The following is a 19,757-nucleotide window of genomic DNA, read 5'->3' on the forward strand; positions in this document are numbered from 1 at the left end:
TGTGATCCAACATATTTTTGATATTTTGTTTCAAATGTAATAGTTAATAGAAATTAGCATGCGGCTTTTCATATAACCCTAGTTCTTAGGAGATAAAAAAAAACTATAGAATGTACTTTAGAATTCGAAATTAATGTAGATAACTTTGAATGAGGCTAAAATACAATAGAATCTGTTGGATTTCAATGTGGATTATCTTCGAGGAGCAGACAGATTGGAATGAATAATTATTCATTTCATCATATAGACCCATAAAACAATTTAATAACAAAAATAAAAATGTGGAGCCTTTTTGGGGGTCGTATCACATATTGCAGATTTGCACGATTCTTACAAAGACTACTATTTAACAAGAATTTTCAGGTGCAAGCTGTCCAAAAACTGGCAAATCAATTTAAAATGGCCTAGCATATAACATCAATTTTTCAATAACACACAAATAGTAACAATAAAATGCATAAGTCTAAGCATAGAATAATGGACACAAAGAAATAACAAATAAAAATAAATACATGTATATATTTAAAAAAAAAATTGTATAGTGTAACCTTCGTAATCTACAGAGACCTGATATGGAGGTTCAAAACAAAATAGTATGTACATAATATTACATTTTGCACATTTTATGATATTTTTTTCGCACCTCATATTGTTTTGGGTGCAAAAATAATTCATAGTCTTCACAAGATATTGTAATGTTCGTTGCAATGGCGGATCCAGGGGGAGTAGGGCCGGGTCCAGACACATAGAAAAGGAGGGTGCCAGGACATTATTTGCCATTTTTTTGTCAATTTTACACACGAAATTGACAAATTTTCCAATAAATAGGGAGGTGCAGCTAGGAGGGTACCGGGGTTAGAATCCCTCTTCTGTTGGAAGTTGCCAAATGTTAGCCTGAACTTTCCTGTTTCAAATGATGTTTATCAAATGACAATTTTGATCAGACACACGCAGTAGCAATTTTAGTGAGAAAATTTCTAATACTTTTTTATATGACACTTAACCATGATACCATTTATAACATTGCAAAAAACTGGAAGAAATTGAGAAAAAAATGTTTACAGATGCATTTCAGATTACAGCTGTTGAATGGGATTCGAACTACCGTGTTCTAAAAGTTCATCAGTTGAACATTCAAAGACATCATCAAGTCCCGGAATGATTTGTACCATATCATCCTTTTTTGAATTTCTCTTTAAATATAAAGTTATCTGCATTACTGATGATAGCATTGTAAACAAGAATGCCAGACCAGCAAAATAGAATGACCATCCATAGTTATATTTGAAAACTAAATCACCACTGTTGTTATATTGTCTGTGACCAACTTCGTCGTTTATTGAGGATATGTAAAGAATAATCCCAACAGCAAAACAAAGCCCTGGTAAAATAAAAATATAATTTGTAATGGTAAAATAAAATACAAATTTGTAATTATAAGTTCATGATAGCTGTAAACAAGGAACTAAAACACACACACATGTACAAATATACAAAATATTTCGGTTGTCTAATAGGAACAAAGTGTGCCTCATGTTTCTTCTTTTTGATTGATTTGTAGTGTATCTTGGTAAGTTATAGAAACTGCAGAATTTGTCGTATACTTTGAACTTTATACACATTGCGTGTTTTTAAAGAAGTAAACTCCAAGTCGCACAATAATATTGGAATTTCTTTCCAATTGAGCATATTTCGTTTGTCAGATGTACGACCGCCCCAAAGACAGAACACTCGCGTAAAATATAATGGTTTTGATAATTATCTCGATTATGTTTTTTGAATCTGCACAAAATGGATATTTTGAAGTTTCTGCTATTTCGTGTTTTCAAAGGCAGAATTTCCGTTGACCCTACAACATTCCTCTTACGTATATTTAGATATTGATAAGCAGGGTTATCAATTTAAAAAAAGATAAAACGAATTGTGGTTGCAGGGTCAGAGGAAATTCGCACTTCATTTCCCTTGGTTTCACCATTACGGCTATTTCATAAGATTTCTTATCTAGCTTTATATCTCAGTATGGCAAAATGTATCTTAGAACACAAAAGTTTAGGTCTAGGTTCTGTTCTGAGCACCATTACGTGGACAGTGGGATATTAAACACCCTGTCTACTTTACATGATTACACGATTTTAGCTTTATCTAAAAGCTTATAAAGGTTAATATGGTATTTTGTTCTACAGATAGGAGAACTTACCAGATACCAAGCTTGAATAGACATTACTAAATCGCTATCACTCCTCAGGGCGACGTTTCATAAATTCTCGATCAATTAAGTCCCTTCCGACTTGTTTTAGGAAAACGACCACAGGGGCTTACTCCCGTTATCGAGTGTGTTGGCCAACTAGTATATAAAAAACGAAAATTGAGTGTTTACATACTAGTCGGGCTGTTTATTTTTTGATAGTGGGAGCAAGCCCCTTTGGTGAAAATAAGGGCTAATTAAGTTTCATTTATGTCCGCCTGATGATTGCCGAATTTTATTTGAACAACTAATAATGCAGTGGGTTTTATTTCCACCCGAGGGTCGCTAATTAAGTGTAATTTCTTGAACATATGTTTAAATAATTATATTTTGACATTTTATATTACTTATATTCTTCTTTTTGGTGTGTCATCACAGGTTATATGTCAATTACTCACTGATACTACGTACATTCTGAGGAGTTTTTTGAGCCCTCACCCATTGTGTTTTTCTGATGATGGGGTAACCAAATATTAAGGTTTATATTACCGCTCCAAACTCAATATTTGATTTCTAAATCTTTCATGATTCTGAAGGCCTAACGACGAATTTTGACTTCTGAATCTGCCATGAGTATAAAAAGGTAAAGAAGACGGCTTTTCGAGTTCATTTCTCAATGACTCTAAAGATGCTACTGAGAATGACAGACAAACGTCACAGAGGAATGTTCAGTTGCCTATAGTAACGTCAGTCGTCCAAGATCTGGAAAGATGGGCGGACGACTAACTAAAGGGTTAAACTGTTGTGGATGTTTTAAGTCAAGGAACAAAGTAGCACCGGATGTAGCCGATGAGAGAGAAAGTCATGAAACAGACGAAGAAAGAATTATAAATAATCTTCAATCCCTGGGACTGATAAAGACCAAACCTGGTGGGTCGACGTTTAATGTAGTTGATAACGTTGACAGACCCATTAGACCTCCCAGAATACTTCCAGCAATTGCTGGACCATCAAGACAAGCCAGGGATAGTATGTACATATTATTTGTATAAAGAAACAAAGACTTATATTTGCAACTAAAATCTTGGTTCTTAGATCAAAAAATAGCTATGAAAGCTATGTTTATGTTTGAATTGGAATTAATCCGTTTCATTACTAGTTAACTGTCAATTTAGACCATATATGTTGATGTTTCCTCATCGCAATTCCGGTGCCACAAAATTTGAGATAAAAAAATAAGTCTGAGAACATCTGTACAAATTATGACGTCACAGAATCAAATGAAATTTATTGGTATTAACAAAGTTTCATGTTAGTTGATTCCCAGAGTATGTATTTTTCAGGAGTTTTTAGCACACCGTGTACTAATTACCAAAATAACAATAATAATTAATTGTATGATGCACTATATATTTCTAATTTACAGAATCTATCTACACAAAAGAGGAACACATGATGATGGCTGAGATAAGGAGAGATGAGGTTCTATTGGAAAGAGGTAGTACAATTGTTGATAGTTAATAAATTAACAACACGCCTATAATGATTACTTAAGTCTAATTAATTCGTTAACCGATAGAAATAGATTAATTCAGTTGTCAGCATGACGGACGAACAGACAAGTTGAAAGGGAATACTCGATTGAAAATCAACATGCCACAACTTTGTAATAAGAACAAATGCATAATGAGGATGTACTTAGTAGGGATTTTTTTTTATACACTTCTTTTAATCTTTTTATACAGGAAGAATGGGAAGAACATATGACGATAGAAGGAGAGCTGTGCTTGCAAGGAGAGATCAGAAAATACTAAAACGTATCAGAAAAACTGAGGAAAAACTAAAGAAAGATGAAGAAAGAATGAAAGAACTGATAAAGGAATATGCAGGGGAGTGTGGAGAGACATCAAAAAGCACTGAAGTTTCCAATGGAGGATCAGAAGAAACAGAATATATCTCCGAGAAGCCAGAAGAAATTTGAACTGCTAACCCATCTCATTATTCTGTGTTGTTACTCTTGTTTTATTTTTTGTTTCATAAATAAAAAGGTTACATTGCAGCTGTTAGAAAGTGTTGATTTTTAATTCATAAGGAATCTAGGAAGTCTTTTGTATGTTTTTATTGCTTTTAAATTGTTTTGCATCTTTTAATTATTTGACAAAAAATCTAGGGTCAACTACCGGTATTATAAATTTTGTTTAGGGTGTTATTTAGAGTACCAAAAATAAAAATAATATAATATAACAGGACAAAACAAACAAAGTTTAACATTAAAAAAAACAACAAATACAACAAAAATACATAAAAAAAACATACGAAACAAAACAAAAATCATCATCGACAACAACATGCAGAAAAAAAAAGACTAACAAAGAACTGTAAATAAAAGACAAAAGAAGATCCGCCAGATATATACAGGAACAAAAAGTCAAAATATCTACTTCAAAGCAAATTCTATTCTATCGAATTCATTTTTATTAAGCACTATCCAACCTAGACACTTAGTGATAATCATAACTAGCGTTATCATACCAAGAAATTAGCTCTGCCAAAAAAAGTGAAGGGAACCTACTCAGCTAATTGGATAACTTATATTTACTCTTACCTCACTCCTACAACGTAAAAGGTTGAAATTCCATTTCTCCATACCCGACCAAGTCAGAAAATAGCTTGTCAGACAACCTCTAGCACTGCTGGAGTAACTCTTACCTGTACTGTCCCGTAAACAAAGACTATAAGTGCCGTAGGGTGGGGGGACTGGACATTTTGTCGAGTATTTCTTAGCATATAATTTGTTTGTCCGTCATTTTGATTTGATTTGATTTGATTTCATTTGATTTGAGTTGAGTTGAGTTTGATTTTGATTTGGTTTCATTGGCCAAAATAACTGACGCAGCGAAGGGGAGCAGATTTTAATTTCAGCTATTGTAAAATTGTAAGTGCATTTTTGTAAAATTCAATCTTGTGATGGGCGGAATTCAGATCTTCACTGAAGTCAAATGTTGAACTTTATTACACAGGGAACATTTGATATACGGTCATTATTTGCTGTCTTTTGTATGACAAAATGTGCTCGAATAACCTGGTCATAAAACAAACAAACAAACAAAAAAAACCCCAAAAAACAAAAACAAAAACAACAAAAAACAAAACCAAAACAAAACAATCCTTAAACGTTTGATTTCTCTGTCTTGTTAAACTCCAGACATCAGACACCATAAAAACATACATTGTTTATAGAACATTCGGAGCACGATATTGCTTTTCATAATCAAACACATTTTTTTTAATTTCATATTCAGAGTGTTTCCGGTACAACCTTGATTTTCTTACTTGCAGTGAATAAACCGTTAAATGTCCCGAGCTTCTTATGAAGAAGAGGAAGTATATACGATCAGGCAAAAAAAACTTTTGCCTGCAGTTAATTTTGCCAATTTATTTATTTATTAATTATATTGTTTTTTTTTTAGATAAAATACATGCAGGAGAGACATAACTGATGCTCTAAAACGCTATCTCCGTGGAGCTTCGGGGGGTGGGGGGGCGTCGCCCCCCTGGACCCCCTGCCGTAATTTTGCCTACATTTCAATTTAGCCTCAGCTACGCGCCTGACGATCTTAGTAGTGCAAATTACCTCTGATTCTGCAACCTTATTATTTGGATACTGATAAAAAGGTCAAACACAATTCGGTTATTCGGCATTCTGAAATCAAGGATGTAATTGCTAGGAGAAAATTCAAGGTTAGCACAGAGAGGGTTCAAATGTTACGTCAAGTACGAATCAGTAATCAAGGAAATATCACGGATTCGAACTTAAGTTATTGGGTGAGCAGTTTTCATCAATCATCGGAAAACGAATAAAATCTGAGAAAAAAATGATATGTTTACAAGAAAGTTAAGGTTGTTACCACCAGCAGACGACCGGAAATACTGACCAAGATCAATAATTACTTATGGTAATATCAGTTTATCTTTTCAATGATTATCTTCCGGTATTGCTTTAAAAAAAACTTTCCGGTGGAAAATTCCAATATCATTAACAAAGAGCAAGATTGCGGGATATTTGGGAAAAATAAGAATTGCGGCTTACGGCGCAGACCTGAAGGAATTAAAAATGTGATATTGATAACAATTTAAAAGCAAACCAATGTCATGTGTAATTGACCACAATTTCAATTACACCACGTAGTAGAAAGTAATGCACGTCATTGCCTACTTGCTATGACATTTTGAATTACTTTTCCTTTGCTTTAGAAATTCAAAGTGTTGACCATAAAAAAGAGCCGTTCGTCAATATTGCAACATGAAAAGGGAATAAAAAAGATTAATGACCATATTGGCAGAAACTGTTTATTTTTAAGCATGACTTATCGTTTTTTTCTTCTTGGAGACCACTATCAATTGAAATTGTCAGTGCAAATAGCGGCATCCAACCAACAATAAATGTGTAATGGGATGTTGTCTCCTGGTTTGCCATGGGTTACAGTCAACCATAGTCCTACACAATAGTTGTTCTGGCCATACGGTGTCGAAAATGAATAAAATGAGGAAAAAATACAGTCGCATCTGACATACCAGGTAGCTCGCATACATGGAACAAAATTCAAACAGGATAGGTTTTACCTTGTTTAGATTACAGAATACACTAAAGTCTCAAATTTGGATAACTCACAGACAAGAATTGTTTTAGACGTTTCCATGATGATTTAACGAACTCAATATTCCTGCAATTGTGTTATAAAAGCATAATCTCATGTATCCACATATAACATACTGTCCGGGGAAATATATATATTCCATCCCAAATGAATTCTGTCCTATTTTAAGCATTGAATTATATCTAAGATAAACAAAATATGATATGGATTTTTCATATTACATTCAAAAACATCTCCTGATGGGTTAATTTTGGTGTCTCGGAGTTGTTATTGCATGTGATGTGGAAGAATCCATATGTTATTTCATATCAGAGAAGAATGAGCTTTTCTAATTGAGTCAAACATGGTCATGGGGTATTCATTGATGTGCGTTAAAATGTTAGAAGGCCATTATCATTTAATAAAGCCCTCTTCAGATTCTTCAATGAAATAAACACAAAAGTTCCTTATATAGAGGGCATTAATAGTAAATTGACTGCCATTTGGAAGTGATAATTGATACATTGATAATGCCCTCTATATAAAATACTATTGTATACATATAGCATTACCTCCTGAGATGTAAACGACAGCTCCAATCATGGTTTTGATGTCCCCTTTGATGTTGCCAATGGCACAGACAGTAAATCCTGTTACCAGTAACAGTAGTGAAGCAACTGGGAAAATAGTAGATACCCTGTTGGCTCCTGAAACAAAAAAAAATGTACACAATGCAGTACACCATCAGGACCATCAGGTACCTGATAGCACAAGGAAACCTGTATAAACCAAACCATAGAATATCCGAACACTTGTCTAAACCAGACACTTTTTAATACCTTATATATTTTGAATCTTGGTGAACTGAACACCTGTTTAAACCGAACCAATTGTATTGTCCAAAAGATTTGGTTTAGACAGATTTCACTATACTTGTTTTGCACTCCACATAAATGGTTAGGAAGAGATTTAATTTTTATCCCTGAAGCAAATCTATACCAGAAAACGAGTATGCACAATATATTTGTCTTTGCAAACAATAGTTTCTGCATCGGTTCATTGTAATCAAAGAGTTTAGTACAGTTTCACATAAGAATCATTCAAAGATTAATAAGACAATATATATTTCCAACTTTCTAATCTATGTAAATGCATCCAGTATATGCCCAATCAGTTTTTTGAAAACCAACAAAAGTAACGACAGAGTTCGAGAAAATAAAGAATAGAAATGACAAGTTATAAACTAATCTGTAGTGTAGGAAAATCATTGCAGAAAATTTTATTCAATATTTTAGGTAAACGAAGTTTTATTAATGTACTACTCTCCCAGCTCTAGAAAAATCATTTTGGTATTGTAATTTTAAATGTAACTTCAGAAATATTTACAATAGTTAAGAAAATTGTCCCAAAAAACGTCTTGTAAGCTGTTTATTTATTTGCATGATTCTTAGGAGATGCTGTACTTAACCGAAATGCTATTTGCTTACTTCGTCAGAAGCAAATTGAAGAAATCTCATTTTTTCTAACTAACACATACTGTAACAGTGATTAACAACTTCGAACTACTAACATTTTAATTCAGGTTACTATAATGTAGCCTACAACTTGATTACAAATCAATTCCTTGCTAGTATTGTTTCTCTAATGTGTCCAAAGTTTGACAGATCGCTGAGCATATTAGAAACGTCGCTTTATGTGTACAGAATTTTGAAATATTGCTTGATCGTCTAGTCTAGTTGCTTGGAGAATAATAACGTTAAGGTTCGCCATGGGTTTCTTTGAATATTTTACAAGTTAAATTTAATAATTCATTTATTCAGTGGCCGTTTCCAGTTATTCGTGAAAGTAAACGTGCTCTTACATTGATTTACATTAAGGAGGTAGACCTAGGGTAAGGGACATAACTCTTAAAAATCATTGGAACGTTTGTTTTCAGAATTTTACATCAATCTTGTAACCATCTAATTAACTTGAATTCATTTTATTCTGCTTCAAACAAAAGCTTGAGAGGCTTTGGTGAAATTGAATATGATACAAACATATCCCGGACTTTTTGAGTTATGTCCCTTACACTAGGTCTCCTTCCTTAAAGTCACGAAACTAGAAAGAGATGTCGACAATGTATTTTTTTTTTACACACACACATTTCCAAGTTGTTATAGATTTCTTCTTTCGTCTACCTGGATGTCCTTCGTCTGCCCGGACGTGACATTTTATATATACATGAGCAGGCACGAGACCGCAATTAATTTTCAAGTGCATTTCAATATACACATTTGAGCAGATTAAAAAAAATCCACCGGCGCAAACTGAATAAAACTTCTCTGGCCTAAAGATATGTACAAACAGGATTTTATATATAAATTGTAGAAAATTTTACCATCATTTTCTGAAATTAATACATATAATTCGGAGATGGGGTAAACATGACAAATGAACTGAGTTAAAAGTCCTAAATTTTAACCTTCCACTGAACCAAATCACAACTTTTTTGATTAATTAAAAAAAATCCCATGTAATTTTAACCTATTTTCTACCAATTTGAGGCAAAACTTCAGCAAATAAGTTTCCAGTAAAAATATGAAAAAATGTGGAAGGTACCTACTACCAAAGTTGGAACTATATTCGTATACAATTAAAACCAAGGGGAATTAATTGTGTTCTCGTACCAGCAACTCGAATGATATTTCTAGAAAAGCAAAAGATGCTTACCATAACGTTGCCCATATAGTACATGTTCCCGTCTTAGAGGAGTCAGAATTGTTCATTTACTTTTGTTTCTGTGTGCATGTTATTTAGGTTATTGCATGTTCTTTGTTGTGTGTGTCCGTTTCCGTTGTTTAATTTTTATCCCTGGATTATTATTTTTTTATCATCGTTATAATCATGGTCTCCCAGATTTTCTTTTCATAGTTATTGGTGGGCTAATGGTAAAAAGAGTAAATAGTTGATTGAACGAATGCATTTCTGTGAAAATGAACGTTATACATCTGTCTCAAGTTTAAAAGTTATTAACCTCTGTACTTTTTTTCAGACAGCCGGAACCATGCATGCCAAGAAATCTTTCACAAAATTTTCGGTTTGTTCCATGCGGCACTAATTATCTTTGGTAACGGGATAGTACAGATAAGAGTTTCTAAAAGTTTTGCATATGCTCACCCTCCCGGCACGGTTTTTAGCGTTAGTCGAGTTTGTTAAACTTTGTTTTTCAGTGCGTACTTTTTTGGTTCTTTTCTGCTGTTAGTATTGTTCTTCGTGTATTGATGCGTGTTCCTGGTGTTTTGTTGTTAAAAGATTTTTCTCGGTTTTTACCTTTTCCTCTTAATCCTAAGTTTACAAAACATTTCGGATCTACAAACGGTGACAAACGACATAGTATCCCGGTAAAAATTACCTCAAAATTTCAGCTTTTGTTTTTCAGTCATCCATTGCAGTTTAAATTGGTGACTTAAAATTGTTTACTTTCATCTATGTCCATTCTCTTTGAAGTTTACTAGTATATTTTCCTCTCAATATAAAAGAAAATGACTTTCTTCTATAAGTTTTCCCTTTATAAATCAATTTTTATCACTTTTTGGTCATTTACAATGTATGCATAATATTTTGCTCAAAACTGTCAATCTCAGCGGATTCATTATCAAATATTCCATTGCTACTGAAAAGTCATAATGCACGTAATTGAGAAATGTATCTTACCATTAGTTAAATACTTGTCAATTTTGAGGAAGTAGTGTTGGAATTAAGAGCAAGAGTGTTATAGGACAAGCAATGGAACATACATTCAATTTACACATAGCATTGATATAGATCAATGAGAAGTAAGTACTTTAGTACCATTCTGTGTAAGAATCAGGCAATGAGTGGCACATCATTTTCCTCAATTTGGTCTTTTTGGCTTCAAACATATTCAAATACATCTAGAAAACAACTGAAAAGCTATTTAAATTTATCCTGAAGCACTGGTGACGGAGATTTTTTTGACTGCTTATATAAGGAAAAAGTTCGGGAAAATTTTCCCGTCATTCTTTATAGTGGATTTCAACTAAATTTGAACTATCAATATCTTAAAAAGGCAAACTTTACAAACACTTTGACAGTTACTTCTTGAGATAATGAGGTATAAATACTTGAATAATGCATTAAAATCTTTGTGTATTTGTAGTTCATGTGCCACTTCTTATACACATTTTGCCTGACAACTGACATAACCAAAGGAGCAAGGTAGTGAATATTTAGGAATGTTGGGGGACACCCGTAAAATCACCAAAAGAAACGAAACAATTCGTATTTAGGGGTGTATGTATAAGTTAAAACCTGAAGCCTTCTTTGCTTCCTTTTCAGTTCGAGACCCACCCCCCCCCCCACACACACTTTAAAATCTGTTAACAAGGAAATCTTCGAAACAGGTGTGTGTAAAAGCTAAGAAAAAACTAATAATTTCAAAACTAAAAACTAATAAATCTAAGATTAAACTATATACCGTATGGCGGGCTATTTTAGCGAGTGTCAATTTAATTTGGCGATTTTCAACTAAAAAAGTATACGAAATATATGGTGTTTCTTATTTTGGCGGATGCTCATGTAAATATTTCGAGGAATTTATTTTGGTGTTTTAGACAGACCGTTAAAAAAACGCCAAAATTAGCACCCTACTAAAATTACTATCTATTCATGATAGTCTCTCTCTTATTTACCAACAACATCTATTTCGCGTTGAAAAAGAAATAATTCGCGAAATAGATCTTACTGCATTTTTTGGGGGGAATAAAAGTACATACTCATGATAGCCATCGATGTTTCCTGCTGGTCCTCCCTTCCTTTGTCAGCATTTTCGTATCCAACGTTCACACAAATGTCTGGCATACTTGAAACTGAAATTGAAAAATATTTTTAAATCAATTATTGTTAACGAGTAACATGATGACCAAAATACAGCACGTTATTTTGTATTCAATCATACTAAATTACTGATGTATGAAATGCGTCGTCTATATGTTCGGTTATGTGCTGCTTAAGAATGTTAGACATGTTGGTAAGTGGAGCAATTCGAAGTCAATTGATATTTTGTAATTTTTAAGATGACACCCATTTAGAAGGAACCAAGACTGTTAAGACTGATCTATTATCCATTATTGTCTACAGTTTCTATGTTAACCATCTCTATAGGAATAAAATTTCAAAATCAAACGAATGTAAAGATTCCATATATCTATACAGAGTTGTCGAATTTCTTTATTAAAACAATAAACATGCTGATAAAATGCTTTACCACAGTCATGTTATTGTCTCTAATGATTGAAAAAATCGGAAAAATCTGAGTGATGTCATCAAGATGATATTATCGAGATAAACATCTCGTTCTCATTTTACGTTTAAACAAATCATAAAAAATCTTCTTTGATACATGTACCAAGTTACCAACACTCTTCCAACATTTAAGAAAAATCTTTCAACGCGTTTTGGGGTTTAGATCGACTAGCTTATTGAAGGAAGAAAAGACGGACGGTCGGACCGACGGACAGGGGTAAACAGTAAAATTCCGTCAAAATACAGGTCCATGAGGAGCATATGAAAAGATTTGGAAATCAGGATATTCTGCAATGCACTGTAGTATAGCCATTGGTGGAACCAAACGACGGATGTTAAAAGACATTGATTCTTATGATATTGTTGTGTTCAAACATGTTTTAATTGCAAAATAGAAAATGGGATCTGACACAAGATATGCCAACTTTCGTGGTCGTCGCCTCACATTATAAGAAAACATATAGTATATATGCTTTAGTGATATATATTTTTTTTAAATGCACAGCAATGTCTCACAGAAGTATTTACAAAATCAATAAATACGGTACGTGTATGTACAGCATACCGATATTACAGTTCGCATGTACCGGATGTTGAAGTGGTATTTATATAAATGTCTGTCAGCAGAGCTTGAATCATCGATAATTTCAAAGTTAAATGAAATTAAATTTCTTTTAATTAAACACTCAATCTTAGATAAAATTTAAGATTGGAACAAAACGAAACAATGCGAACTGATTGATTATACTAAAAACCAGAGAGCAAGTATATTTAAGGTAACTAGGCCAAGTTCTATAAATACGTTCTCGTTTAATCTGATTTTATCACCATTGTTATAAAAAATTCAAGCATCTCTTTCTGTTTGACAGATTATTCACGGCTATTATTTGTGCGTTTTACATTTATGTAATGTGGATGCCCTTTTTCACACTATAGACATCAATCGATGTGACTTCGAAACAAGATGGATGAACGAACAGTCAATAAGCTAAATACTTTTAGCAGGGTAAAAGGTTTTGAGTGATCAATTCCATAGGGATTTTGATATTGTGTGAAACCTATTTACATCCTTTGCAAGTTGCTTGTACATAGATTTCCAATTATCTCTATTTCCCGAGAATTGCGATATTCATATGACAATGTTTGGTTTATAAGGAAAATAATGACTGATGATATTAATCGACACAAGGAAACATTTGGTTCATCTGTAGGAACGTTGTCCTAACGTGCTTTTATCTACTTTTTTTCAGAACATCGTATCTTGAAAGACATCGCAGCATTTATTGCTTATTGTATCTTGATTACAGACTGTACTAAAATGAGTTTTTGGTGATGTGCTTTGAAATTTAGGTTATTTCGAACAGAAATGGATTTTCATGTATACAGAAAATCACTCAGATCTATCACGTGACATTCATTGCCACGGTGACAAAAACGGCGCTTCGCATAAGAGACCACAATGAAATGAATTGAAAATCAAAGGACCAACTTGCCATCATTGAAAGGTTATAGAAGTTATTTATTCACTCAGTCTCGACAAAGAAAACACATTTCGTTTTAGAGGGCAGCAAAATATGCTAAATTTTCACCCTTTACATACTGTTCGGCGCAACAACTATGAAATGACCTTTGAAATCTGATACTGCAGTACAAATAGCAATCGTGCCTCGGTGTATTTAGGTTATCTTCAACTTGAATTAAAGAAAAAAAACACTCTTTAAAAATCATTACTATTTATTTTCTACCAATCTCGCTAAAAACTCAATAAGTAATCAATACACAGTATGTATTGCTAGGTCGAGTGCTCGAATCTATTAATCTCTGAAAAGCAATCGAACTTTATATTTGTCCGTATAGTGGCAGAATAATTGGTAAAAGTATTTTTAATAGGAACGATAAGTTACTTAAGCAACCAAACATGACTATGATTAATCGACCAGCTACATAATAATTTGATAATTGAAACCTCCCTTAATATCTAGACTTCCATTAAAACACATATGATAATTTACCAATAACACTTTTCCAATATCAATTTACGAATGTTGCAAAATTAAAGTAGGAGGAAAAATATTCGTGGTTAGATTTAAATACGATAATAAACGAACAGTAAATTGAATATGCAGTACAGTGGGTTAACCCATTTTGGTAGTGAAAACCTTAAGCCTCTGATAAAAATTGAAGACAATTGATGAACACGTTTTGTTTCTATACACGTGGCCTGGAGTTTGTTCTATGGAATGTAGAAAAAAATATTATGATGGTAAGCGCTGACCTACTTATGGACTGGATGAATGACTATGGTTATCGGCCCCCATTATTGTTTTTGTTTAACCTATTCTGGTGCAAAGGTGAAATTCTTGGCCATGCCCGCATTTGATTGACATTTTAATTTGGTGAGGAATGTCTCATTCACAGCAGATTATTAATCAGTTTTGTTTATTAAATTGCAGTTTGAAAATCAACATTAGGATATGAATCTAATGTTGAATGCATACACGGATTTTTAGGGTATACAGTAGATAACGATGGCGAACTTATAAAAAAGAATAATATACTGTATTTAGAAGGTTGAACTGATTTAAATATGTTAGTTACCACTTACTGACATGACCTTGATGACGTACAGTCCACACGTGCAATCCCCTCTTCCTCGTTACAAAAAAAATCCGAAGTCGTGATATCACCGGATTAAGGTTGCACCGGACACAGGGTAAACCACTATAATTGCAGGTAGTTTTCCGACTTACTGTGTACACAGGTAAATGTTGTTCATGTGAAGTTAATTAATAATCTTCGTGTGATTTTCACGTGTATGTCTTACCAAATTTAATGCAATTACATGATAAGAAAAACACCTTTTCTTCATTCAACTTTGAAGTAAAATTTATACAAAACGTTCTTGTTACGACATACTCTAATTTGAAGCCCATTGTTTAAAAAAACTTTTTGTTTTTTTGACATATATTTTACGCTTCCCTTACCAAAGCACCCTTTATACTTTTGTGAAAAAAATCAGGTAAGATTCTATTTGTTATTGTCTCTTAGTGCCTATATGCACACATTATTTTAGATGTGATATCCACTTTAAGGAGGTAGATCTAGGGTAAGGGACATAACTCTTACAAATCATTGGAACGTTTGTATTCATGATCAGCATTTTACATCATGTAAATATCAAAGTAACTTGGATTTATTTCATTCTGTTTCAAATGAAAGCTTGATTCTCAAAAATACAGATCAGGAAACAGAAAAGACTATCTTAGGTAAAATGACGAATACGTAAACCAAAAAGGCATAGCTTGGGGATGTTCCTACATCATGAATCACTTCAACCATTGGCAGTGTCTGAATTTTATGTGGGAGGACTCAATTGTGGATGTGACGAGACAAAACGGATATCTCAATTCAAACACAACTGTAAAAAATATTTGTGAAAATAACGATTGAAAATCTTTAAAATTAAATCTTCGCATGCGATAACAATTAGAGATACATTTTGTATAGTTAATCGAGGAATTGTCGTCCTGAATTTTTTTGTGTGTTACGTGTGTCCAATGAAATTCGTTGATTATCAATGCCTTTAATGCATTAGCAAAAAATAAAGGAGAATGTTGCCTTTGAACAATTGGAAGCATTAACAGGTTATTTTATCTAAAAAATGACAAAAAAAAAGACAAAATGTAAAATTATTCACATTACATAAACAAATATATTGAATAAATTATATAGAACGCCTGCCATCACTGTTTTGGGGGAGTTTACATGGGCGGACGGGCGTGCCGGACGTATGCCCCCTAGAATTGAAAAAACAACATTTTTTTACAAAAAAATCTTGATTTTTCACTAACTTTACCACAAAATTGTCTTTAATTCTATTTACGTCCCCATCCCTAACCTAAGATCCTGTATCCGCCCCTGGTTTAAGCTGTTTAAAATATTTTCGGTGTTTGTTGATTGTTATTTGTTGTTTTTGTTTATAGTTCATTATCTACTATTGACTTATTGTTGTTTGTGAAACAAAAAAAAAACACAAAAAGTTACAACCATAGAAAAGTCATTCGTACATATATTTTGATAGTCGATGACATTCTCACAATGTAATATCAGGGCTCATGTGTCCACTTTTACACGACAAAAAGTGTACATTGTTGGGATGAGTCGATGATTGATGGTAATTTATCCACCACAGATTAAGCCAACGACAAATAAATAAATAAATAACATGTCTGTTTCCTGCTACCCAATCTATCCTACCCTAAACATTTTATGGATATTTTGGTTCAAAGACTGTTAAAGTCTAGATTAAATTTTTTCCCCATTAACTCAATGTAAAACGTTATTGAAAATAAAATAATTTCCTTACGTACCTACTATATTTTTCTTGCTGTTAGCAGGAAGTACATGTATTAAACATATAAATAGGAAGGTATTTTTATAGTCAGAACGACGTATCATATTTTGATTCCCTCCACTATTGTAAAACATAAGCGGTGGCAATCTTTTACGTTTGACAAAAAAACAATCAAAACCTGTCTAAACTGAACTAATATAAAATCCAAATGGGGATCGGATTAGGCAGAATTCACTGTATTGACAGTATTTTCTTCGTGACTGCAATGAACACTATTTTAAATTTTGTGTTTTAATTTTCGTGTTTTTATTATCAGCTCAAAGCCTATTGGAAGATTCTTATGAAATAACTGGCATTAACTGATACAGTGTTTTTACGTCGTATTTCTAAGGCTTGTTTTCGTATTTGCACATAAAATGTATGAAAACTGGCCCAGTCGTGCTTTTTATTCTCCTACACAAACCATTCTGTGCATGAGCCGATGCAGTGGGGGATCGTGAGGTTGGGGTTTCGGTGGTCGGACCCCCATTTTTGTCGGGTTAATTTCGTGCAAAATTTGGGCAAAAATGCACAAATAATAGCATTTTACCCCCTTTTTCTAGACCGCACCATTTTCAAGATCTATAGATCTATCACTGGGAGGTTTTGTTACCATTGATTTTGCTACACCTTTCTCATCAGTCTTTAGAAAGACTATTTTTCGAGATAAGGTCGATTTTATAAAAGTATAAAACTTGTTTATATCCTATATACCCTGCAAACATATAAATGTTCTTTTCTTAATTTTGTATATGAGTCATTAAAAACAAAGTACATTGAGAAGAAATTGTGGCCTTAATTGACCGCCGACTAGTCCATTGTTTACTCCTTTGGTTTTATCAATTTTTTTCACGACGAAAGGTCAAATATTGCTTAATATTAAGTCGAACTGCAGTTTGTAGTGTATTACATGTGTTGTCCGTTTATATTTTGCAATAAATATGTTTAACTTGAAATTAGCCCACCTTTTCACGCATTAGTCATTGAGGACGTAAATTTGCGTGGGTTCACATCATGCTACAGTATTATTGAAGAAGACAAAAAATCTATTGCGAAACCAGTCAAAATTCGACCATATTTTATAATTTGCATGCAATGTCGAGATTTAGATGAATATTGATAAGAATCTTATGCTATCTACGGACTTGCAACCAATGCCAAAAATAACAAGTCTTGTTTCCCGCCACCAGCAAGAAAAAAATAGGATAGGTAGGTAGGAAAATTATTTCATTTTTCAAAAAAAAAACAAACAAAAAACATTTTACATTGAGTTAATCGGGAAACAATCTACACTTTGACGGTGCTTGGACAAAAAAAAACAAAAACAAAAAAAAAAACAAAAAACAAAAAAAAAAAACAAAAAACAAAAAAAAAAACAAAAACAAAAAACAAAAAAACAAACAAAAACTGGGTAGATAGGGTAATGAAACCAACATATTATTTTTGTTTTGCCTGAGCAATAAACACGTAGAGTAAAAGCCTACATCAAAACATTCAAAGCATTAGTATGTAAAGTATTTACTTACTGACTGTACAGACCCTCCATAGACCCGTCCGCGTTGAAATTTTCACCGTCTCATTAACTCCTTCATATATTATTTCTTCTTCTGTAAAAAGCCACGAGTCAGTGGCAACTGCTAACGCCATTGTACCAACTGCTATTGCACCAAGGCACATGGAAATGAAAGACAAAACTCTAACATTGCAGTGCATGGCGTACTAGATATTTTAATTCTCGTTATTTGTTTCTATTCCTAGAGCATCCTATAATTATTGTTCCCTGCTCGTTGAAATTCCTCAAGTTCTTAAAACATGCCAAAGTCCGCAGCTGATGCATAGCTTTGATAAGACAAAAAAAAAAAAGGATCATACACGTGTTTATTACATTTACTCTACACTTTCAATTAAACGTTCCTCCAAAACCATGAAACAAAATTTATGACCACTACCAAGTTATTGCATAGAAAATCGAAGTAAATGTACCATTATCAAATTTGTTGATTGAATTACTATTTTTCTGCAGCCAAATATCTGATAATGTTTTCCCATTAAAAATCCAATAACAGTCATAGCAAGCATTTCATGTGTGATAGGACACTTTGAGTAAAATTTCCTTCTGTGACCAAAATGTCTAAACGAAACTTCAAAGATCCCATTTATTAACTTTTCCGTTCTATTTATAGCAAAATAAATTGATTGCACTCTAGTGGGAAATGTTTTTCTTAAGAAAAAACGTCTTTATTTGTCTATCTTGCTTAACGAATTCTGATCCTATATTGATTGTTGCGATTATAACTGACGTTCTATTCCCATGTTTAGCTCTATTTAGTGCGAACTAGATCGCTTAGCTCATACATTGTTGGTAGTAATCATTTTACTGTACATCTTTCTTGACAGTTGACAATGATATACATAATAACTTTAGATCACGGAATTCACGGACTTGTATCGGAGTGTTAGAAAACGTCATTGAATTTTCTTAAGCAAACTATGTCTTGTTTAAATACATTGCCGTTTTGGCTATTCTTTAAATGTAAATCTTACATGGCAGTCGACAATGATATACATTACAACTTAAGATCACGGCAGCCACCAGCTTGTTTTCCGAGTGTTAAGAAAACGTCTTTAAATTTTCAAAACCAAGCAATGCTTTTTCTTTTAGCTCTCACAGTGTTTGCTAGTAACTAAACTGTATACATGTGCATGTATCTTTCAATCATGACAGTTGATACTGATTTCCAAATCTTCTTTTCTTTACAACCCCCTTTGTCATGTCATCACTAGTGACCTGAACATAATTCTAAATAAGAATATCTCGCAGCTCCAAGTTTAGAAAACCGCAACAAGTAAACTGGTACCACGATTTTTAAGAGGCTGTCCACGTAAAAAGCAGGCAGATCCTATGATATAGGTGGCACAGGGTAAATTTTATCTCACGGAATTTTTTGTTCCAATGTAATATTTATAACATATATGTTCAATAGTACAAAGGTTTTTATTAAAATCGAGAATGGATGGCTAAGAATAAAACTTTTACAGTTCTGTAAGAAAACAACCAAATTTGACACAAAATGAACAAGTTATCTCTTTTTCAATGAATTTCAGTGCTTTTTGTTTTTAATAAAATTTATATCTCTTGAACCGTTGCATTTAATCAAAAACCAACTCATCTTTGAGAAAAGATGAATTTGTAACATGAAATGAAGAATTTGTCATGTACCACCCACTGCCTGTT

General features: G+C 33.0%; 2 protein-coding genes across 2 annotated transcripts; one reads left to right on the forward strand and one right to left on the reverse strand.

The window, feature by feature from the left end:
• Positions 1–87: 87 nt before the first annotated feature.
• LOC148619921 (voltage-dependent calcium channel gamma-5 subunit-like) lies at positions 88–18,630 on the reverse strand. Its single transcript, XM_088580346.1, has 4 exons — positions 18,049–18,630; positions 11,601–11,693; positions 7,395–7,529; positions 88–1,381 (listed from the first exon to the last, which is right to left on the reverse strand). Exons 1-4 carry the CDS (start codon positions 18,233–18,235, stop codon positions 1,077–1,079), a joined length of 720 nt encoding a protein of 239 aa, XP_088436472.1. The 5' UTR covers positions 18,236–18,630; the 3' UTR covers positions 88–1,076.
• Positions 2,663–4,255, forward strand: LOC148619922 (uncharacterized). The gene is made up of 3 exons (XM_088580348.1): positions 2,663–3,214; positions 3,612–3,683; positions 3,931–4,255. Exons 1-3 carry the CDS (start codon positions 2,956–2,958, stop codon positions 4,164–4,166), a joined length of 567 nt encoding a protein of 188 aa, XP_088436474.1. The 5' UTR covers positions 2,663–2,955; the 3' UTR covers positions 4,167–4,255.
• Positions 18,631–19,757: the final 1,127 nt, after the last annotated feature.

This window comes from Perna viridis, chromosome 4 (assembly GCF_037379345.1).
Source record: "Perna viridis isolate PV_CMFRI_1.1 ecotype Kerala chromosome 4, ASM3737934v1, whole genome shotgun sequence".
Lineage (NCBI taxonomy): Eukaryota > Metazoa > Mollusca > Bivalvia > Mytilida > Mytilidae > Perna > Perna viridis.

Bases quoted from the DNA above. Each gene is read 5' to 3' on its own strand.
- LOC148619922 (XM_088580348.1), top strand. From the start codon at position 2,956: ATGGGCGGACGACTAACTAAAGGGTTAAACTGTTGTGGATGTTTTAAG. The intron at 3,215-3,611 runs GTATGTACATAT...TCTAATTTACAG, and splicing joins ATCAAGACAAGCCAGGGATA to AATCTATCTACACAAAAGAG. The intron at 3,684-3,930 runs GTAGTACAATTG...CTTTTTATACAG, and splicing joins TGAGGTTCTATTGGAAAGAG to GAAGAATGGGAAGAACATAT.
- LOC148619921 (XM_088580346.1), bottom strand. From the start codon at position 18,235: ATGCACTGCAATGTTAGAGTTTTGTCTTTCATTTCCATGTGCCTTGGT. The intron at 11,694-18,048 runs GTAAGTAAATAC...TTTCAATTTCAG, and splicing joins ATGGAGGGTCTGTACAGTCA to TTTCAAGTATGCCAGACATT. The intron at 7,530-11,600 runs GTATGTACTTTT...TTTTTGTTTCAG, and splicing joins AACATCGATGGCTATCATGA to GAGCCAACAGGGTATCTACT.